Source organism: Orycteropus afer, unplaced genomic scaffold (assembly GCF_000298275.1).
Source record: "Orycteropus afer afer isolate SDZICR_OR568_19922 unplaced genomic scaffold, OryAfe1.0 scaffold00626, whole genome shotgun sequence".
In the NCBI taxonomy this organism is placed as follows: domain Eukaryota; kingdom Metazoa; phylum Chordata; class Mammalia; order Tubulidentata; family Orycteropodidae; genus Orycteropus; species Orycteropus afer.
In genome coordinates, this window is record NW_006922213.1 from 1,025,964 (window position 1) to 1,044,030 (window position 18,067).

An 18,067-nucleotide genomic window follows, 5' to 3' on the forward strand; every position below is an offset into this window, starting at 1 on the left:
GCTTACTGGTTGCTATTTTAAATATCACCTCTCATTGCAATAGGAAGTGATTATAAATTGACAGATTAGCTCCAAGGTTTAAAGGGTCATACTGCCACATTAGGGATTTTGGATTATGAAGGCAAATGAGAACCAACTAGATTACTAGACAGAAAGATGGCACAATTAAAATGATCTTTTAGGAAAAAAAAAAATAGCTGTCAGGAAAATGTGGAATATGGGTAGAGGAGAGAGACAGGAAACATTTTAATCCATTATCATCTGCAGTCATTAGTCCTACTTAACAAACAAGAAGAGTGAAAATACCTTTATTAGAAAGACTAATTATTTATACCTAAATAGTAGATTCCTTATCAAACTCAACACATTTTTTATTCTAGATAAGATTATTCAGGGTTGAATGAGAAAGTGTTTCAAATTCATTCTTTGTTGTGATTGCTTTGAACATTATGTTCAAGCATGCTGAAGTCAAGAAAACCTGTTCCTTCTTCATGTCTCCTCTCCACTGAGAACCACAGCATGCAAGCCTGTACCTTTAACTCAGCCCATTGTTGTCATTTGCCATCAAGTCAGACCCTACTCACAGTGACCCCTCCTTGGGTTTCTGAGGCGGCATCACTACGGAAGTAGATTGGCCAACCTTCCTTCCAAGGAGTGGCTGTTGGGTTTGAACCACCCATAGCCCATTAGCATCCCTTAACTCACAAGGAGAATCGAAAAGAAAGTGAAATTTCTGTGCAATTCATAACTATTGCTGAATAAGCACTCAGAACATAAGCCCCAATACTGTTGTGTATGTAAGCTGGGCCGTCTTCAAAGATGAAAGCAGACAGACAGGAAATATTAAGCTTTGTGAACCATATATTCTCTGTCACAAGTATTAAACTACCATTGTAGTGCAAAATTCCTAGGACATTACCACTAAATAAGGTTGATGAGTGAACCTGATGAGTGTAATTACTGTTACTGAACTGTATCTATGAATATTGAAATGTCAAATGTTTTGTTACATATATATATTTACCACAAAAATATATTTTAAAAAACCCTCAAATTATGTTCAACAAGAGAAAAGGAAGGTGTGCGATCTCATTTATACTGAAAAACTACAAATTAAGAAAACATGATACCATTTTTCATTTTTGAAATTAGCAGAGATCGATTTATTTAATGTACTGTATTGGTGAGGATATGGAAATATACATTTTTACTGTATATGTTTGTTCACTTATTAAAATTATTTTTCAAAGTCATGAATTAGTTTTTAAAAAAAATAATTAAAATTATGCTAAAAAAACTCACAAAATACCCTATTGACTTTATATTACCTCAAAATATAATTTAATAATCCTCCTTTCCTTATTTTAATTTCTCAAAACAGTGCTGATACACTTCGGATTCATTTTCACCTCCTACTCACTTCTCAGCCACTTCCTTCTGTATCTGCCTTTATGACCTCCATTTAGCCATTTGCTAAAGCATCAATTACCTCCCCCTCAACAAATTAAAAAATATTTTCAGTAGTCTTTTATCTTGATCTCCAAGAATCATTCAACACTAGTGACCTCTCCTTTAAATATTTACTTCCACCCATCTCTAGATTTGTTTTTTCCTTATTTCTTTTTCAAAATTCCATCTTTCTTTTTCTCCTATCAGAAAATGTCAGAGTCCCTCAACACGAAATTCTTTGCCTGCTTCTCTTTTAATTCTACTCCACCCTGTTGTTGTTGTTAGGTGTTGTTGAGGTGGCTCACACTCATAGCGACCCTATATACAATAGAATGAAACACTGCCTGATCCTGTGTGACCCTCACAATCCTTGCTATACCTGAGACCACCACTGCAGACACTGTATCAATCCATCACTTCCAGTATTGTATCCAACAGTGTTTCACTGTTATTCATAACATTTTCAGTGGCTTATTCTTTGAGTAGTGGATGGCTCCTTCCTTCTTCCAAGTCTGTCTTAGTCTGGAAGCTCCACTGAAACCTGTCTATGATTGGGTGACCCTACTGGTATTTGAAATACTGGTGGCATAGCTCCCAGTCTCACAGCAACAAACAAGCCATCACAGTATGACAAACTGACAGACAAGTTAATTAACTGGCTTCAGTTAACTCAACACACAGATTACAGAGATGATTCATTCATTTATATGCCTAAGGCATTTGACTGCTAACCAGAAGGCTAGCAGTTCAAACCCCCCAGTCACTCTTTGGAAAGAAGACTGGACAAACTACTTCCATAGAGATACCACCCCAGAAATACAGGAGGAGTCACTGTGAGTCAGAACTGACTCGACAGCAGTGAAGTTTGTTTTTTTTTTTTAATGTATTTTTGAGCTGAAGTCTCACATTCTCCGCTTCCTGAATATGTTTATGTTTGAAATGTACATTAAGTCAACCTGTCCAGAAATGAACTTATGATCTGCTATCTCATACCGGATACTTTTCCAATCATCATCATCATCATCATCATCATCATCATCATAATCTCAGTGGAAGGTATCACCATTCATCTTGTCACACCGGAAAAAAAAAAATCAGAGTCATCCTTGATACGTTCCTCAACTTCTACAACATCCAACACATCAGTAGTTCCTATTTTAATTATTTTTAAAATTATTGATCTGTTATCTTCTTATCATTAACCCCGCATTAGTACATACTACTGACATTTTTTTAGGACTACTGGTTCTCCCATGTTCACTCACCTTACATCTTCTCATCTGTGGTAGTTGAGGATATGTGTCAACTTGGCTGGGCCTTGTTTTGAGTGGGTGGGCAGCAGAATACAGTTATTCCTCATGGTGAGATTGGTAATCAAGTCCATGGTGGAATCTACTGTGAGCAGCTGCCTTAGGCATGTGGTCTTCTCCCAGTACATAACGAGAAGCCTTAAGAATAGTCTGTAGCTTTTCGGCATGCTTGGACCCTGTGTGTAGCCAACTCATCATTTAGCAGCCTGCTATGTTTCCTGCCGATCTTGAAACTGTCTCTGGACTTGGTGACCTGCTGTGTTGTTTGGAATACTGGGATTGTGCCTTTTCACTTGTCGACCTTGGGTTTGTCAGCCTCAGCAGCTGCCTGAGTGAAGAAAGCCTCTAGCTTCAGAGGGCCAGAATTAAGAGGCAGAGCTGAAGCCCAAGGTCAAGGGGCTTTCACCAAGCCTCTAGAGCCTGGCACTTCGAACATGGACTTCTAGCCTCCAAAACTGTATGAGAATAAACTCCTGTTTTTTAAAGCCATTCCACCTGTGGTATTTCTGTTAGAGTAGCAGGGGAGGTAATCAAAACATCACCCATAATTCATACTCAAGATTTATCATTTGGAAAGTTACATCTATCAGCTGGATACCCTCCCTCCAAAAAAAGAAAGAAAGAAACCTTCACAACAATAATAGAATAAATATCAAAATACTATAAAGCACACTATGGTATCTTCTAGGGTCCTCTCCAAAATTCTTTCATACATTCTCTCCATAATCTCTGTACTCAAGACAGGAGGTTCAGAGAATGTTGCATATGATCTGTAACAGATGCAGCAAAACAACTGGTTGTTTACAGATTGAACAGTATACAGTCAGTCTGCTCTTCCAAACTTAAATGTAGATAAAGCAGGAAAACAAACTATACCCAAAGTGGGGCACAGTTTGATTGGTTTTATTTGCATCACAATTTCATCAAAAAAATCTCAACAGCTTTCAAGGAATTTTACTAAATGTATTTAATTTTCAAAGAATAAACCAAAACAATGTTATGAAACATTAAACAAAACTAAACTGAGCTTATCACAAGTGTAGGAGAATATTTAGGTAGCTGAAAGACTTCATTTTGTACCTCACAGAATGACCACTAACATAAATACCTGATGTGATATTGTCCAGTTATTTAATTTTTTTGAACCTCAATTTTTTTTCCAGTAAAATAGAGATTTAATAGACACACACACACACACCAAAGATTATTAGTAGTTACCAGAGGTAGGAGGGAGGGGGAATAGGGAAGCTTTTGTTTTCAGGCACATTGAGTTTATGCTGATAGGTGGTAGGAAAAAAAAAAAATACTAAGCTTCATCCAAAAGATTTGGGATATGTTCTTTATTGGCCAGTGTAAGAATTAAGTACATAAAAGATTTGCTGTCAGTTTATAACTTCTCTCCTGTTTCTACTCCACAGCAGTCAGATTAGTAGAGAAAAAACACTGAATAACAAGTCATGGTAATTGGGCCTGTGTGACATTGAGCATGTCAGCCAAACATTTAGGGTCTCAGTTTCCTCATTTGTAAAATGAGAGTAAGTTGATGTTCTAAATCCTCATTTATAATAATTAAATATTGCTTTTCTGCTCACTAGCCTAGAATTCAAATTTTATGTACATACTTACTGAGAATTACACAGACTTGTTTTTAATCTTGCCTTTACAGCTATATTACCTTGGCAATACCACTATTACTCATTAGCTACTGAGTCTGTAAAATGGGGATAATGATAGTACCCAATAGGCAGGTTAGTCTTTAATTTTTATTCATAGCACTTAGCACTTATCACCTTCTATCTAACTTCTTATATATACACACGCTGCACAGGGGCAGTGTTTATTGCCTGCTTCATTCACTGATGCATTCCAAGCACCTTAACAGAGGGTGGCACTCAATATTTGTCAAATAAATGATTAAATGAAACAATGAATTTAAAGTAATTAGCATAGTAATTGACACAGGACATTTGATAAATAGTCCTGAATACCACAGCGCCACCTCACACAGACAGCTGGAAGAAATAAGTATGTTTCAAAGAAAAGACTAAGGGGACTAAGGATCATATTGTTGTTTTCAAATATTTTAGAGTGCCACATGTTACTTTCAAAGAAGATGAGCCAATAGGTGGAAATTACAGGAAGATTTTTTTTTTTTTTTTAATTCAGAGTAAGGAAGACACTTCTAACAAAACTGCTCAAAAATGAAACAAACTGTTGCTCAAGTAAATGTTTAAATGTTACTTCACCATTCAGTGTAAGTATTCAAGAACATTATTAAAACTTAAGAATTTATGATCCCATAATTAAATGATTTGGAAAGAACTCTCTTTATACAGAAATACAGAATAAGTATATGTTGAATTTTGACTTTGTGATGCTGCTGACAAATAAAAACACAGCTGAAAAATGGTTAATGTAGTAAATACCAATCTATTTTTCGTATGTATATGTGGTCAAATAACATGCACTTGTTGGCTAATAAACCATATTGTTGAAAAATAAATGCTGCTGATTTGTCTTATAATGTTGGCAACAGTATCAGGTAAAAGCTGAAGAATTCCCTACCCCTATTAAAGAAAAACAACTATTTAAGGCCTGGATATTTTGGTAATCTTCTTTCCTTCCTGTTCTCTATAACCTAGTGGTAACACTGCATTTGGAATTTAAGAACATTGGCTGCATTCAGATTGGTTGATTTCAGGAAACTAACTGATGCATCATTCCTGCCAAACAGAGACAATTTCAGACAAATCGCATGACATCAATAAAGAAGGATCTCACTCAATATCATTTTTATGAAGGATATGTGGCCTCAAACCAAAATAGCCTCATCGATCTGTTGCCATCAGCTCAGACAGAAAAGAATTAAGTACATAAAAGTGGCTGTCATAAAATGTAGCCAAGAAGAGGCTAAGCCTGATCATAGAAGGTCAGTTAAACATTTGGAAAATAAAGCAAGCTTTCTTTAATGAACCATAAAAAGTTATTAACAAGTGAATTGAATTTCTACTTTAGACAGAAATATGGAGAAATATCCATTGTTTCAAAGGTTTTCTCTATTCTCTACATTGGCTGCCTATTGAGAAAATATATGTTGTAATACATGAAAATTTTTTTAAAGGTATGAAATGGAGGAAGTTTACCAGCTAGTGATAAATCCCAAAGGTAGTACTTCAGGAATGCACTGCATTCACACATTTGAAATTATAGTGTCTTTCTTCCTAATTCAACTGCATGAGCCGGAATGAGGAGAGTTGTTTTACTCAAGGGAATTATCCAGATAATTCAAGGCAATCCCTAGGAAGCTAAGCTTTTTAAAACTTCTGTCATAACAATGTGGGTACCAGGCAAGGTAATAATACTTCTTTGATACATATATAAAATGAAGTAATTTTCCAGCAATGCATAAAAAATGATCTTAGAAAGCAATTCTGTAATTCCAAGCCCCAAATTTTATGATTCTATTATTATTAACAACATTTATATAACGATTTCTCAAAATAAATAAATAAATAATTTTCTAAAGTAGCTGCAGAAAGTTTGAAATGTGTTTGTTTCCTCAGGATATTACTCAAGAATTTAAGAATTCATCTCATTTCCTTACAGTAACTTTTTGAAGACTTAAGGAAACAAATCATCTTCGTGTGTTGATTCCTGTTATTAATCAGCATGTGGCATATCTACTTATTTCCCGTAATTTTCTCCAGGAACTGTTACTTGATGACATTTAAGCTCTACTTCTACTACACAGATTAAGATTCTAAAACATGTAGGTTATATACGAAAAGACACTGTCTATGCCTCCAAATTCCTGGCCTATTATTCTCCAGCCATGGTCAAATATATCCTCTCTTTGGCACTTACCTGCCCAGAAGCAGAAATTCTCCCACAAGGCCCAGGCGCCTCATAGCCATGAGCAGACCTCTCACTGTCATCCCCTCACAGAAGCAGGCCACCACTCGGGCCTTGGGCAAGTGGCTCCTGAGCTTCTTCAGCAGCTTGTCGAAACTCTGCTCTCCTGCGTTGCTATAGATTTTATAAGAGTGAGCGATGCAAATCCCTTCCTTGGCTGACATGTCTTTGAAAGCCTCCATCCCACTTTCTCCATAGTTGCCTGTTTGAAAACATAGATAAGTAGAGGGCAAATGAAATGAGAGTGTTGAATCACTGCATAAAATAACAATGCAGAAGTTCTAGGAGCCTGAATGTGGTTTGACGGTATTCAGTTTAAAACCAGAAGACCTAGATTGGAGTTCTTGGTTTTCCACTGGCCTTTTCACTTTGGGAAATTTACAGTGAAAATATCATATACTTATACACATTGCAACTTTCATTTTCACTGGGGAGAGAGAGAGAATAGTATTAAAAATACTGGCAATCCAGGTCCCTTTTGACTCAAAAAGCACGCGTCTAAGTGTGAGATGAAAGAAGACATTGATCTTCTATTTCTTTCACCACACTACCCTTTGCTTCCCATTGTGTGATCATCTTACCTCATTGAGATTTTCATGTTAGTATATTTATGCATACATATACTTTATTTAGTATACATGTACAGGCTTTAGATAGTATTATTTATTAGATATTGTATATATTAGATTTTTTTGTATAGGTATAATATTATATGGGAGCTCTGGTAGCATAGTGCCTAAGGCACTTGACTGCTTATCAGAAGGCTGGCAGTTCAAACCCACCAGCTACTCCTCGGGAGGCAGATAGGGCAATATACTTCCATAGTGATATGCCTCCGAAACCCAAGGATGGGTTGCTATGAGTCGGGTCCAACTCGACAGCACCTAACAACAACAACGATATTGCATACAAACAATAATATATTTTGTATATATAATACGTTTGTGGTGGTTATGTTTTTGTGTCCATTTGTTGGGCCTGGTTGAGTGGCTGGGCAGCTGGTGGTAGTTATTCCCCAAGATGAGATGGGCAATCAACGCCATGGTAGGATCTACCATAAGCATCTGAGTAGCTGCTTTGGGTATGTGGTCTGTTTCCCATATATAAGCAGCAGATTTGGGAATGGTCTCTAGCTTATGACACCCCTGGACCCTGCATGTAGCTGTATCATTGTTGAGCAGCAGCCTGCCATGCTCTGCTGACATTGGAACTTACAATGGACTTTAATTAATGGCCTGCCATGGGGTTTGGTAACATCAGGACTATGCCTTTTTACTTGTCAATCTTGGGCTTGGCAGCTTTAGCAGGCAGCAGCTGTCTGAGTGAAGAAATGTCCTAGCTCCAGTGGGCCTGAAGCAGGAGGCAGAGCTGAACCCCAAGGTTGAGGGGTTTTCACACAGCCCCTAGAGCCTAGCACTTTGAACTTGGACTTAAAGCCTCCAAACTGTAAGCGAATAAACTCCTGCTTGTTAAAGCCATCCCATTTGTGGTGTATTCCTGTCAGAGTGGCACTAGGTAACCAGAACAGTATTGAATATATTATATACACAATAATATATATTTATTTATGGTTTGATCTCAATTGAGAAACCCAGATCCTTGATTGAGATTTTAGTTTTGACACATATAAATATATACACTGAAAGTCACTTAACTACAACATTATCCTCTATGATCATAGGGAAGTTAGTGATATGGAGTGCATATATCTTAAGTCTTGTGGAAAATTTGGTACATAAGGAGTAGTCTTCCAAAATAAAGGGAATTAATACTGACAGTCATTTACGTCAGGAATGTACCAGGACCTTTATGTATGTCATTTCATTTACTTTCACAATAGTATGTATAACTCAATAGTATTATGATTTCCTTTACACAAATGAGAGTAGAGATAAGGCAGTTACACACCCAGTAAGTAGAAGGCTGAACTCCATTCACAAACCTGTCTAGCACTGCATGTTCTCTCCCTCCCCTCTTCTATAGCTGACTCTTAGGTCCCTCAGAAGACCAACTGAACCTGCATTTCTCTTTGCCATTTGAAAGTTACAGAGCTTCAATTTTAGATATTTTTGAAGACTCTTAAATCTCCATAAATCACACAATTCTCATTTTCTAACTTTTTAAAAGATTAAGGCAGAGTGAAGGAGGATCAATTAGAAGAATTGGAGACTACTACAAGACAGTCAAGTTGAGAGACATATAGGCATACTTTGGAGATATTAAAGTTTTGGTTCCAGATCAGCATGATAAAGCAGATATCACAATAAAGTGAGTCACACAATTTTTTTTGTTTTGTTTTCCAGTGCATATAAAAGTTATCTTTATACTCTTCTGCAGTCTATTAAATATGTAACACCATTATGAAAAAGTTTGAAATATGAGAATTACCAAAATGTGACAGAGATACTAAGTGAGAACATGCTGTTGGAAAAATGGTGACAATAGACGTGGTCATTGCAGGGTTGCTATAAACCTTCGATTTTAACAAATGCAGTATCTATGAATTACAGTAAAGCAAAGCACAATAAAATGAAGTATACCTGTATAGAATATAACTGGCCTAAATATTAAGTGGATCTAGAATTTGGAATTTCATCAGGAAGAACAGTTCTAAAAAGCATGAATGTACTAGCAATCAATTTAAAAAAAAAAAAAAAATACTCACTGCCATGGAGTCCATTCCAATTCATAGCAATCCTCATTGCATTTCCATGGCTGTAAATCTTTACCAAAGTAGATTACCCCACCTTCCTTCCATGGAGCGGCTGGTGGGTTTGAATCACTGACCTTCCGGTTAGTAGCCAAATGCCTTATCCCCTATGCCACCAGAGTTCCTTAGTCAGTTGTATAAGATTCACTACATGACTATAATACACCAACACTAAACCAAACCTGTTGCCATTGACTTGATTCTAATTCATGATGACTTCATGTGTTACAGAGTAGAATTTGCTCCCTAATCCTTATGGAAACAGATTACCAGGCCTGTCTTTGGTGGGCTAATGGGCAGGTTCCGATGATCAACCTTTCAGTTAGCAGTTGAGCTCAAATAGTCTGTGTCATCAAGGGGTATAACTTAAGAAAAACTACCTTTCTACAGGACTTTTAATCTCTGGAAAGTATGTATTACCTCATTGCTTCTCTCATCAACTATGCAGTAAAAGTTAATATATCCACCTCACAGCTGATAAACACTGAGGTTCAAATATAGCAAATAGGTGATAGTCTTGGTTTGAATATATAGATACAGATGTGTGTATGTTTATATGTATGTTGTTGCATTAGAGTCTATTCCAACTCATGGCAATTCTCTGTGTACAGAGCAGAAGTGTGCTCCTTAGGATTTTCAAGACTGATTTATTGGAAGCAGATTGCTAAAGTATTTCCATGGTGCCACTGGATGGGTTTGAACCACCAAACTTTCAGTCAATAGTCTAGCACTTAGCCATTTGCACCACCAACACACACACACAGCCCGGTCTTCCAACTCTGTGTGCACACCATCATAACCACAGGTGTTTTGCTGCAGCTGAGAAACTCAGATATTGGAATCCCTGTGTGGTTCTGTCTTCATGGACAAACTGCAAAGGGCAAAGCAGAGCAGGCAAGCCAAGCCCAGTCAAAACGTTACCCTACAAAACGGAGGACCGGCTGCATGTGTTTCTTTTTTCTCAGAATTAACAGCAGAAAGAAGGTGCCATGATGATGGCAGGTGGAATATCTAGAAATTTTGCAACTGACAAAGTTTAAAGGGCTCTTTATGAAAAATATGCCAAGGGTTCTAGATTACTGGTTTTGTACTAATCTGAGCAATATATTATTATTTGAGTTATTTTAGCCAACTACTAGCCACTCCTGGGAAGGAAGGTTGGGCAATCTACTTACGTAGTGATACCACCTCAGACTCGATGGCACGTAACAACAATTTTTCAATTGCCTTGCATTTAATGTTTTGTCTTAATGCTGATACCTTTGCATAAATGATAATAAATTGGGTTCACAGCAATTGATGGTGACAATAAAAATCTCAACAAACATTTAAAGAAGTAAAAACGACCTGACAAATAATCATTAATACCTCCTCTACCAACTTTGTTTTAACATTGTTTTTGTTTTTAAGTAGACTGTATAAAGGCAGCTTGGCATAGTAGGAAAAAAAAAAAAAAAACTTTGTTAGCAGAACAACATGAGTTCCAGTTCAAACTAGATAATGTCTTTAAATCTCAGCTTTCTCACCTTAAAAGTTACAGATAGCAATATGTGGCTATTTTGAATGTTTTACTTACTGTTTGTAAAGTGCATATCTGATAGGTAGCCTGAACCCAGTTCACTACACCTAATTGGATTACAAGAACTTTTCTAGGCAGAGTTAAGCTGCTCTCTGCTAGAGTATTTAAAACAACTAATGGAGCAAATGACATTGATACTGAACATTAGACTAAGCAATAAGCCTAAACTGGGAGGAAGAAATACTGTTTTCTCACAGTAAAGCCCAAGCAGTATTCTTTAAAGTTGTTGTGTTGTTGTTGTTACGTGCCGTTGAGTCGGACCCTACTCACAGAGACCCCTCCTTGGGTTTCCAAGGCAGTGTCACTATGGAAGTAGGGCCTTCCTCCCGAGGAGTGGCTGGTAGGTTTGAACTGCCAGCCTTCTGGTAAGCAGTCAAGTGCCTTAGGCACTATGCTACCAGAGTTCCTCTTTTTAAAGTGGGAAACAATTTTAATAGATGTGTGATATAAAATTCTGCAAATAACAGTTTTGATTTCATAAAGGAAACCCACTGTAAAATGGGATTTTTTTTTTAAATGGGCATTTATTTTAATATAAGAAGAATCCTTACGTGTTGAGGTGTTCAGTAGTTGATAGAAAGACTATGCCCTGGAATAATGCATTTAAAAACAATGGAAAAACTGTACAAAGTATGTCCAAGAGCTTCTCGTAGCAGCTGAATACATTTGAAGCAATAGACAGAATGAGGAAAAAGTTGAGGAAGCCAAGATAGTGTTCTCCCATATGGAATAAAGAAGCAATCATTAAGAAAAACATGGCGTAAAATATGAAACGAACATGTGGCATCATTTTAAGCAACTGGCAGAAGGAAAACTAAATCCATTGAAGATTCTTCTTTAAGTAGCAGAGGGGTTATGAGGAGAAAAAAAAGATAGTAATAATAATCATCATAGCCCAACTACTCAACTCTTAGCTCCTACTACTTACATTAGTCATAATGACACAAATGTCAGTAATTGATTTTCAACTTTTAGACTCCTTCTACAGGCAAAGTGAAAACCTCATTACATAAAAAAATAACTGTTATCAATATTTAAAATGAAAATAAAGGAAAAATATTACAGGAGTTGAAAGGTTAGGAGGAGGTGATGGGAATATCAATAGCATTAAAATGTCCCACTCATAATTTCAGACATAAAATTTATTATTCTACAAGGTATATATTTCTATCCATATACCATAAATAATGTGAATAGCAATAGAAACTCAATGTATAGTTTTGTTGAATGGAAAGAAAGAAGTAAGTTACATGGTCCAAGGAGTATTCTCAAAAGGGCTATGGAACAGATATGTAGGTGTGTGCTCAATGCTGGATATACTATTAATGGGAAAATTTTAAAGCTAGAGAATTGGAGCAAAAAGTTATTTTCATCTATTGTATACTCTTGAGAACTCTGCTATCATAGTGCCTAAGGCATTTGACTGCTAACCAGAAGGCTGGTGTTCCAAACACACACCACTCCTTAGAAGGAATATTGGGCAATCTACCTCCGCAATGATACCATCTCAGAAAGCCAAGGAGGGGTTGCTGTGAGTCAGATCCGACTCTACGGCAGTGAGCTTGGTTTTTTGATTTTGGTATACTCTTATCCAGGTTACGTCAATTAATATACCATTGCAATGAAACAAATTCCAACTTCAGGCCAATGGTCTAATTATTCCAATCATACATACCTCAGAGTATTTCTACAAAGCATGACCCATGTGACAAAGAATTTATCTTAAAGCAGGACATTATTGTATCTCAACCAGAGTGTTTTATTAATTGGAGCACTAGAAGAATTTCTTTCAGCAAAAAATATTCCTACATTGAAAGGAATATTTGAGAAAGACTTTAATAGTGAATTCAGCAGGAAAAAATTAAAAGCTAGTATTACCTAGTTATTTATGCAATTACTTGAGTTATGAACTATATGTAGAAAATATTATTTATGGGAATATAAACAAGGGCTACTAGATACTGTCACAAAAGTATATGTCAAGTGGTTTGCTGAGTGATGATATGGCACACTGGTGACCTTTTCTTCTAGTTGCCAGGAACGGAGCTAGCAAAGGAAGGTTGATCATAAGAATAAAGTATAAGTTGATCATAAAAATTCACATATGGCAAAGGACACAAAATCAAATGAATGCAAAAAGAATACATGACAGTTATAACTCACTCATGTCCAGGATAAGTCTTTGGTTCTGTGCTATAGATTTCCGAGCCTTGGATTTAAAAGTTCTGATATCTAACATGTTTAGTAGCTCTCATTGATATAGTTAGGTTGAACTTTTATAGACCAAACTAAAATAACTAGTTTAAGAAAAAGATCAATATTATGACTTTATTTCTGAATGTGTGTGAAATTACCAAGCCGAAATATAAATAAGAATTAAATCACAAGATTCTGAGTCATGACAGCAGTCTGACCTTGAACTAAATATTTAGAAGTCATCATAAAATGGATGGAATAGTAATAGATTAAAGTGTCACGTATTAAGGGAAGAGAGCTCTGGATTATACTCTAGAAATTCAAACATTTACCCATCAGCACAGAAGGAAAAGCTGACAGAGTAGAACAGAAAGAAACAGGAGAAGAAACTGCTTTTAGTCTTTCATTCATCAACTATGTTGCATACTAAAATATGGTGAGTAATGTGGAGAGCTATTGATTTTTGGTAGCACAGAAGGAGCCATATAAGAGTACACTGTGTGTGAATGGGGAGTAAGAAAGTGAAACAATAGAGTTATTCAATTTATTTGAGGAACTTGGCAGTGAAGGGGAGAACAAAGAGGTATTGAAGTAATTGGAAGAAAATATGGCAACCAAAGAATAGATTCTGTTTGCTTTCAGATAGTGGTAACTTAGGGTAAGTGCTTATCTTAACTATCTTAACTCTCTTAGAACATGGCTTTATCATCATCATCAACATTCATTCAGATCCTATGGAATTATTTTGTAAAAACACCACTAAAACTATGTACCAAGTACTGTAGTTGTTGTTGTTATGTGCCGTCGAGTCGGCCCTGACTCATAGCGACCCCTCCTTGGGTTTCCGAGGCAGTATCACTGCAGAAGTAGGATTGCCCAACTTTCCTTCCGAGGAGCGGCTGGTGGGTTTGAACCGCCAGCCTTCTGGTTAGCAGTCAAGTGCTTTAGCCACTATGCTACCAGAGCTAAGTACTGTACTAGTCACTACAAATACAGCAGCATGTTTATCATCATTTACCAATAAGCTATTGATGCTGAAAGAATTTGCCCAGGGTATTTTAGCCAGAATTTCAGCTATAATGGAAGAGCTTGAGTTTCAACCTTCATCTGTCAAATTTCAAGGTCCATGTTCTTTTCCTACAGGACAATGTTACTCTCAAGCCACTATGCAAGGATTGCTCCATTTAGTCCTATGGTTCTTCAAAGGCACTCTTACATGCAACACTAAATATTTCATTTAGACCCAACTTCAGATGTCATTGAATTGCATTCATTCTAGCAAATACACACATACACACACACACACACACAATATTTAGCAAATACATTTTTGCCTAATGTACAGAAATATCAGATCACAGACATACATGATTTAGCATTTAATGATCTAACCCAAATCATAATTGAGAAGTGGTGTTTAAATTTCAAAGCTTCCTACAAATATGCACTGCCTAATTATAGCTTCCTATAGATAACGGCTTGAAAATCAAAGGAAAGGTCTTTGAAATAGACATGCCGTGCCACCTGGTATTAGTTACTTAACTAAATTTTTCCTAGGGAAGGAGGAAGGACTTTAGAGAGAAAGAAGTAGGAACAATTATTTTGATTTTAAAAATTCTGCAGTATTCCAAATTTTATTGTTGTGCTATTATAGCTTAAATTGAGGTTTGCAAATGAGAAAAATCCACTTATTAATCTTCTACAAAATATTGGAACTTTTGGCTCATTTTCTTCTCTGCCTATTCTTTCTAGAGGAAAATAAAAAGTTGAGAAAGAGCTATGACCCAGATTCCCACTCTAACGCTCCTGACTGCTCCTTCCTTCTGCTTGCCCTGTCAGCTGTCAACTTCACAGCTGAAGCCTGCAAGCATGTCTCATTAAGAGTGACACCATTTCCACAGAAAGGACAAAGTTCTATATGGAACTGTGTGTCAGTGGGTCAGGTGATTGGTGAATTCATTCATTTTGCCTCTGTTTCAGCTCGCTAGACAATTCTGATCCTCGATTCTAACTGGATTTGATGACAACCCCAAAATTCTCCCATCACTAGCTGAAGGCAGATAATCCTCCCCAGCACAGCCAAAGCTGTTCAAGCTTTAAAGCCTTTACTAAAAAGGAGTAGCTTCTTTGACAGCAGCTCCCTGGCCTGCCACCACCTCCACCAGCTTAGATCTATACCATGTGGGTTCTGTGGTTCCCAGATTCCCTCTGGAAATGCTCAGTATCTCCCCACAGGTACAGAGAGGAAAAACTCAGTTTGGAAATATCTGTCTGGACCACCACTTACTGAAAGCTTCAGAAATGAGTAGAAATGACTGAAATGTAGGGCAATGGCTGTGCTGTTGTTGCTGCCACCACTTCTGAGCTTTTTCATGAATTGGTCAATTGCTGTGTTTGGAGATTATGGTCTTGGTGACTGTAGCACACACATGTGCTGTCCAGAAGGGTATGGACTAGCCACATGCAGCTATTGAGCACTTGACACATAGCTAGTGCAAACTGGGATGTGCTACAAGCAAAAGACACATCAGATTTCAAAGACTTAGTATGAAAGAAAGGAATGTAAAATAACTCATTTTTAATTTTGTATAATATTGATTACATGTTGAAAGGATAACATTTTTATTATTTTGAGTTAAATAAAATCATTTTAAAATTAACTTCACTATTTCTTTTTACTTTTTCTTAATATTAAATTATAGCTAGACTTATGTTTCTGTTAGATAGTACCAGTTTATACGTAAGAAAAGATATGCATCCTATATGTTTCAGGTGGAATTCAGACTTCGCAGAACACTTTACATCATCAAGGGTTTTTATGATTTAGGGCCTAAACTCTTTCTCCAGCCTTGTTGCCCGCCTTTATGTACAACCCATACCAAAGAAAATATAGATCACCAAATACATAATATTTTTCATGGATCTCTCAATTTCAGCAAACTCCATTTTCCTGAGACACTCTCCTCCCTCTACATAGCTAATTCTTACTTATACTTCAAGCCTCAGCTGAAAGCCACAGCATTCACCAACTCGCCAACCCCAAATAGATGTTCTCTGCTGTGCTCTGGTAGGTACCTGTGGAATGCAAGAGGTTTATGCTCATCTACTAACATAAAGGTTGGTGGTTCAAACCAATCCAGAAGCATTGATGAAGAAAGCAAGCCCTGGCAACCTACTTCCAGAAAAAATTACAGGCAAGAAAATCCAAAAACTTGTAGCTATTCTACTCTGTAACACATGAAGCTGCCATGAGTCAAGAATCAATTGGATAGTAGTTTTGTTTTGTTTACTGTGCTTTCACTGCCCACCCGTAAAAAGGGCATACCCACATGACAAAAAGTCATGCATCATCTGAATGCCTCTAATTTCATAAGGAGGAGAGAAAATCACCATCAGCATCAATAGCCGATAGCTGATTCTTATGAGGCAGAATTCAGACAAAGCCATCACCCATCTAACTTTTTACTAATTCTGAAACAAATCATTCCTCCCATAGCACTTTCTATTTCTCTGTTGGGTTCAATAATTCATTGCAATACCCATACAGAACTCACAGACAATACTTATGATTATGAGGTTTATTAGGGAAGTAACAGGTTACAATTCAGGTTCAGGAACACGTATGATACAATGCATGGATCAGGACAACCTCCAGCCTCAGCCAGGTACATAGGCATGTCTCTCTTTGGCCCTTAGCCAGGCCTTTACTCTGACAAGTAGTACTCTGACAGTGCTCTTTTAGCTGCCAATAGGTGCCCAGAGAAGCACCCCACTTCATCAACAAGGCTCCTGTTCAAAGACACTCAGCTTTCTTACTACATGGGTCAGAAAACTTCTCACCCTGTCTTGTCCCAATCTCTTGGTTCTGCTGCCTCTGCTGCTATACCTTCTCTGCCACTCTCCATTGCCCTCTCCAGTGTCTCTCAACTCTCTTAGCAGTTCTCTGTCTCCTGGGTCAAGAAAGCTCAGTGTAGGGATCTTGGGTCCAAAGGCACACTCCACTACTGGCTTTTCCTTCTTGATAGTAATGAGATCCCTCTTTCTACCCCTTATGTCTCATTTTAAACCTAATGGAATGGCAAAACGGATCAAGACTCACATGAGAGTTCCATACACCTTATTTTCCTCATCCAACCCCCACAAGGGTACCGTGTACCTTATTTACACATTATTAACAAGCTCTCCAACCCCCTTGGTGGGCCACAAGCACCTCACATTTCCATAGTCTCACCCAGTCATCTGGTGGGAGTCACAAAGATCATGGCTAGAAGAGCCATACTCTGATTTCACAGCATTTTTGATGTTTTATTCTAATTACTGACTCCCTAAGAGATTGTAGACTAATCCACAAAAGGGGTTACATTTTAATTACTTTTATCTTTGAAGTCTAAGCACCTGAAGTATTTATTGAATAAATGTATTTTACAAATGAGCATTAAATTTTCCCTAATAAATTACTATTAAGCATTTAGTCTATAAAGCAATGCTGATGTAACAGCTACTGTGCATTCATTATAATCCAAATGAACTGAGTTGGACTAAGATAAAATATAACTAATGAAAGTCAACACAGCTGAGAATAAAGTGCTCTTGAAAGAATAAGGAGACTGTTTGGAAATCTGGTTCTTCCATTGATCACTAGAGCGATCTTTGGGAAATCAGTTAACTTTTGTATATGTGACTTAGTTTCTTTACTTATAAAATCATACACATTCTATGGACTCTTAGACAATGAGATTTTAGATCTGCCTTCTACATTATTATATTGTTACAAGAAAAAGCAGCCATTTTCTTCATGTTCTTACATGTGCTTGCTCCAAATTCTATTTTCTGTTTCTCAATATATATTCTGAACCTTATGAATAATTTTCTAAGCTAAGCATTTCTTGTAAATTTAGAGAGGCTTTAATA

General features: G+C 36.9%; 1 protein-coding gene across 1 annotated transcript in view; it reads right to left on the reverse strand.

Annotated features, from left to right (window-relative positions):
* GRM5 (glutamate metabotropic receptor 5) overlaps positions 1-18,067 on the reverse strand; it is a 676,146-nt gene that overhangs the window by 426,764 nt on the left and 231,315 nt on the right. Inside the window, exon 2 of the mRNA XM_007956483.2 lies at positions 6,624-6,873. Coding sequence (XP_007954674.2) covers positions 6,624-6,873 — 250 coding nt within the window. The remainder of the gene's footprint in view (positions 1-6,623; positions 6,874-18,067) is intronic.